At 35.7% G+C, this 6,040-nt stretch overlaps 1 protein-coding gene across 1 annotated transcript; it reads left to right on the top strand.

The window, feature by feature from the left end:
* The first annotated feature begins 3,087 nt into the window (after positions 1–3,087).
* Positions 3,088–4,847, top strand: LOC136799283 (uncharacterized). Its single transcript, XM_067055982.1, has 2 exons — positions 3,088–3,493; positions 4,096–4,847. The coding sequence occupies exons 1-2, from the start codon at positions 3,117–3,119 to the stop codon at positions 4,502–4,504; spliced, it is 786 nt and encodes a 261-aa protein (XP_066912083.1). The 5' UTR covers positions 3,088–3,116; the 3' UTR covers positions 4,505–4,847.
* Positions 4,848–6,040: the final 1,193 nt, after the last annotated feature.

Below are 6,040 nucleotides of genomic sequence, written 5' to 3'. Positions count from 1 at the left end.
AAGCGATTGACAAATGGTGGCAATTTTTCGTTGTGCAGGTGGTTCGGTATTACTATGCATTCCAATGAAATAAAATGACTATCAAGTACTATACATGAGAAATAAAGTGACAACTTGAATGGTTTAGGACAGACAACAATTGGTATATACTTAAACACGAAAAGATGCTTGACAGGCTGATTATTGGCGACATGATTCTAAAGCGTGATAAGGAAAAATCGAACTTTTAATTCTTATTAGAGACATGCCCAGAACTTGTTTGAAGAGGACCATACTCGGATGTACTAAAGTCTATTCACGATAAGAGTGCACTCTTTTTTCTTTTACTTATAACTTTTGAAGGAATTCTTCAATCTTTATAAATTTGATATCGTTGGAAAGATCTAGTAGAAAAGTGCTATAACTATCATTTTCACCGAAGTAAATCCTTGATCATCGAACGTTATCACTGTGAAGAAATATTTCAAAAATAATCATTCAGTCAAAACTGGTCAAATTGGACTTAAAACCATTTCAATTTTAGTTGTCGTTTGATTTTGGATTTCTTTAGGCTACGTCATATCTTCTTTCGTTTCGAGCGTTAAAATTTCTATTGATGAACATGTTTTGTGAAAGTTGTTTATTATGTTTAAACCTATTAATAAGCAATTCCCGGTGGGGGGGGTTACTAGTGGCCGCCTATAGCAGTGCCTGTAGACTAGAATTTCCTTAGAAAGATCTCGTCAAACTCATTTTTGTTAATTTTGAATGCGTCTTTTTAATTCTCGTCAGGGGGTATCGAGTCAGTGTACTGGCCCATAGCTGGTGGGGTGGTATATTTTTTAAGGTTAAATTGAGTTAGTACAGTGTACTAAAAGGGTGGTCCTCTGAGAAAAATACAATGAAAAAGTTAGTACAGTGTACTAAAAGGGTGGTGTCAAAGCCCCGACCGTGAAAAAAAGTTAGTACAGTGTACTAAAAAGGGTGGTGGTCTAATTTTTTGGAAAAAAATCCAAAAATCAAGTTAGTACCCTATGGTCCAGTACACTGACTTGGTACCCCCCCCCCCCTGTTCTCGTTGATAATTAATGACGGTCGTGGTTTAATTTTTATACGAAAACACAAAACTGACAGTTTTAAATCAATCTAGATTTGGTATAGTCTACACAATAGAAAGCTCAAGGCTTTTAGGCCTTACTCTTGGTCTATAGGCACTGCTATAGGCGGCCACTAGTAACCCCTACCGGGGGAAACGAAGGAAGATATGACGTAGCCTAGATTTGGTAGCGTTATGTTGTTTTGGTGTGCTTCCTGCAAATCGTTTATTTTGGATTCCCCTCAAGTGTCTTTTCATAATTTCCCTTTGCCCGGTCGTTATGATACGAGCTTCTGATTGAATAGGCTACATCATATCTTCCTTCGTTTTGAGCGTTTCTTTTATATTACCTTCCAATGCCAGTTAGATATTGATTGTATTTTGAATAAGATGGTATGGAAATTTCGGTGTAAATTGGATAGGTTCTTATCAATTTATATTTTTTCAAAATAGGGACTATAGTTCGCATTTCAAGAGTATAGATTTTTGTACATTTTTTAAAAGATATTAATAGAAAGATGCACACTTGTGACTCAATTTATGGTTATCTAAACTTTTTCTAAAACTGAAAATATATGCTAAGTGCAAAAGACAGTCAAAAGTACATCGTTTCCTCGACAGTTTCTTAAGTTAACCCCTTGTACTTGGTTTGACCTGACACACATTGGGTTATTGAAGTATCGTCGTTTTGCATTCTTTTCACTTTTCCAGAATCTTTTCACTATTTTTCCTGCAATAATTGGCATGAGATTGGAAAGGGTTTGCTTCTAAAGGTGCGGAAAAGTCTTGTGTTTACTTACGAAACTGCTTAACTTTCCGAAGTTCATTTTTCAACTACCGGGAGTCCTGGTCCGATAGAAAAGTGGCAGTGGAAACTTATGCAAAACTTTATTTTCGTGGCTATCACTGCAAAAACTTTCTAGGGATTAACACTCGAAATTCTAAGAAATTGAGTAAAGTACAAAACTCGATCAAAGCTCTGTTTACTTTCTCTTTTACGTGCTTCGAAGGGTTTTAACCTTGATCTTATTTCATGCTCGAAAATGAAAGTAGAGAAGAAGTCTTATAAAACAGATAGGAAATTTCAATTAGATGTAAGCTTTAATTAACTGGAGAGTATTGACTGATGATGGGTAGTTTTGTTTTGCTGCTTTCTGTTGTTGTTTTTTTCACTGAGAGCTACATAAACATAGCAGTAATATTTAACATTCTTCGATTGTTTAATCTTTCTAATCCTTCTGAGATCTTGCCCAAATATTTTACATTACGAAGTCGAGATATTCAAGTTTCAAGGCTAATTTGCAACGTATTATTAAGAACTACACGCTTGTTTTAAAAGGCGGTGAAAATCCACTATCTCGATGGTGTGACTTTGCAAATACACTCTTCTCGAGATGCATAAATGTATTGTTGTCCTCGTTTTCAAACAGATTTCATTGCTATGAAATTATACATTTAAACCAATTTAAATTCCCAAAAGGCAAACGCCCGGGGGGGGTACTACCCTTGTCGACCGACGGGGGTGCTCCGCTGAGGTTCGAAAAATGGACCCTACGTGGGACTCGAAATTTGCGAAAAAAGTGACCCTGAATGGGACTGAAATTGCAAAATGTTCTACTTTTTCCCCAAATTTTCCAAAAATAGGCACCCTACGAGGGACTGATTTTTCTATTTTGGTGTTTTTGCGACCCTACCTGGGACTCGTGGAGGTTAAAAAAGGTACCCTGACCAGCGGAGCATCCCCGTAACTCATTTTGCCCTAGTACCCCCCCCCCGGGGGCAAACGTTAACTCTAAAACAAAAGTACTTGAAATTCAAAATGTCTCATGAGGTGTAAACAACACAATTATCATTGTGAATATGTAATTTTATAGCAATGAAATCTGTTTGAAAACGAGGACAACAATAAATTTATGCATCTCGAGAAATGTGTATTGACAAGAATATATAAAGGAAAATATTTTTGGAGCTTCAAAAGAGTATTGGTTCTTGTTTTTATCTTTTCTAGGTATGTTGACAAAAAAATGTCAAACTATTGTTCATGACTTGGAAAAATGGCTTCCCTGCCATTCTACCCAAACCTCTTTTAAAGGTTGCTAACGGCACTTTATTTTATGGTAAAGTTGACCAAGGGGAAGAAGGATTCATTCTTGCTTATGTGTTTAGAAGAAAAATATCAAAATTGTCAGTTGAAATGGCGAAAACTCAAACGAACTTGAAAACGCCATCCAAAGATATCAAAATCTGTTTGATTGGGGACAAAAATGTTGGTAAAACATGTTTGGCACTCAGATTTGTCCGTGATGAATTCAAAAGTGAGCTTATGAGCACCATAGCTGCATCGTTTTTCACGAAAATGCTTACCGTAGATGGGCACGAGGTCAATCTCCATATATGGGACACAGCTGGCGAAGAAAGGTGAGCCATTTTTTAATTGACCTAGGGACCTTGGAGTAAAGGGTCAAATTAGTTTGAACCGAATATATCCATTAAACCTTATAAGAAAAATGTGTTTGATTTGGCTACACATCACAAGGCTTTTTATGTTTCACTTATATTAAACCTTACCTTAAATACTTCAATTTTCCCCTTGTAAGCAACAAAATAAGAATATTTTGAGACTGATATCAAATCTACCAGTCATTTATTGGTTTACACTTGTTTTCGTCACGTTTAGTTTATAATAGTTTCCAATTAAATAATTTCGTTTTTTTAAAGTCCAAAATTAACTTTGTAGATTGAAGGAAGTAATCCCAAAAATCAATGTTCTGAAAAAAGTCTTTCGAAAATTTTCGAGAATTAGAGGCCTATGGAAGCCCTTACTACAAGAAAAATTAGATTAGAATTTTGGAATTTTATATTTCAATGTATCTATCTCAGCATAGTCACTAGAATTATACATGGTCAGGAAGTCGGCTTGGTTCGGAGGCAGAATTGATCACGTGACCAAAATAAAAAATCGGCCAACCTCTGAGCTGGGACTTCCAGACCATGTATAATATTCAATGTATCTATCTCAGGTATCATTCAATGGCACCAATCTATTATCGAGGAGCTGCGGCTGCAATTATTGTTTACGATATTACATCCAAAACATCGTTCTTAGGTGCTAAAAGATGGATGGAGGAACTCCAAAAACACGGACCGGAAAATATTGTTTTGGTAATTGCTGGCAACAAGAACGATTTGGAGGACAAGAGAGAGGTGTTAGAACAAACCGGAAGAGACTTTGCAAATGAAACTGGAGCTATTTTTAGAGAATGTTCAGCCTTGAATGCTTTTAATGTAACTTCAATATTTGAGGTTATTGGTCAAAAACTTTTATCAAGTAAGGATCATCGTGTTTTGATTGATGACAGTTCTTTGAAGGTGGCTGATAGAAGTCAAACGAACAATGGTGATTCAAAGAAAAGACAATGTCCCTGTTAACTGTGCGTGTTGTTTTTTGGTCAAATATTACAGAGGAGGCTTTATAATAATTCAGACCTTTATAGATATACTTCCTCTATAAGAAACTCTTTTCGCTAGAGGATGAGCAGAAGCCTAAACACACACAGGAAACACAAATTTGTTCGAATTATAGAAATTTCGACATACAAATTAAGGTTTATAAGGTATTGTTAACTGAAGGGACCAGAAAACCTGCTCGAGTTATAGATAACTTATTGTTTTCACCTCTGTTTCAAAAACCCGGTGGGCCCTAATGAATAAAAAGGCCCCGGTTAGAAAAACACCTTACAATTTCATCCTGATTGGGAAACAGCTCTGAACTCAAATGGGGCTCAAATGTGAGATAAGAAAGACATTACATTACATTCATAAACGCATATTAAATCAGATTTAAATTTTCTTCTTTTACGTAATATAAATATTTCACAAAAAAAGTATTTACAAAGAAAATAATTTCAATTTTTCGTACTTGATATTTTTTTGCTAAAAATAAATTTTTAAGCATAGTAATTTAGATGTACTCTTTAAATAGATAAGTTTAATAACATTTTTTGCAAAGTTTTATCACTTAAACATATTTAGCCTGCAAGAAATGAATGTCTACTGGATGAACAAAGAATCCCTAGCAGGGAGTTTCTAAACATCGACCAGAAATGGCGACCACGACCAGCGACCACGACCGGCGACCAGATAAATTTGGGTTGTCGAGTTTTTCCTCTTTCTCCACCGTAGAGTCTTTCTCTTATGATCATTTATTTATCGAATTGAAGAGTAAAGCTCACCCCTGTCTCACCTACAGTGATTATAAAGCCACGTACAAAACGTGTAGAGCAGCCATTTCAACGCTCTTGGAGCTTGAATAGAGTGTCAATATCTATCCTTTTGTATTTTTGGCATCAAATTAATTAGTGGCAAAAGTTGAGCTGGAATTTATTTAGGAAGCTTTATATTTGATCATCAGATCATTATTTTATCAAAATAGTCATTTTGCCAATGTAAGGAGAATAGAATAATTGATGAGATTGATATCTCTAAAACTGGCCTTCCCAGCTTTTTCCTACTGACAATTTCTATCTATTCATACTAAAGGCATCTCATTCGGTACAATTAAAATATTTGGTGTAATAAAGTTTACAGGCATCACACTTAATTGCCCTGTCAATATTTTTGTCAAAAAGTGTCACTTTGTCTAGAAAATGACTGGTAACGTCAAAAGTCACTTTTAGTATTCTCTAGATAGAGTAACTCTCAGCCACATGCTCAGTGGTTCATTTGAAAGCGACATCAGGACTCGATTTGGATGTTCTCTACGGTGGAGAGAGCAGGTAAACTCGATAACCCAAATTTATCTGGTCGCCGGTCGTGGTCGCTGGTCGTGGTCGCCATTTCTGGTCGATGTTTAGAAACTCCCATCCCTAGCATGTCAAACCGATTTCAAACTTAGTTATGAGTGATCTCCATACTATTATTATTTTCCTTTTTTTTGACACATTTTATTTAGGTACTTGGAATTCT

Source organism: Clytia hemisphaerica, unplaced genomic scaffold, assembly GCF_902728285.1.
Source record: "Clytia hemisphaerica strain Z4C2 unplaced genomic scaffold, Clytia hemisphaerica genome assembly, whole genome shotgun sequence".
Taxonomy (NCBI): Eukaryota; Metazoa; Cnidaria; class Hydrozoa; order Leptothecata; family Clytiidae; genus Clytia; species Clytia hemisphaerica.
The sequence above is the reverse complement of the archived record's forward strand: the minus strand, read 5'-3'. Positions and strand labels throughout refer to the sequence as shown.

Coding starts and splice junctions, on each gene's coding strand:
- LOC136799283 (XM_067055982.1), top strand. CDS start 3,117: ATGACTTGGAAAAATGGCTTCCCTGCCATTCTACCCAAACCTCTTTTA. Junction 3,494..4,095: donor GACACAGCTGGCGAAGAAAG/GTGAGCCATTTT, acceptor TATCTATCTCAG/GTATCATTCAATGGCACCAA.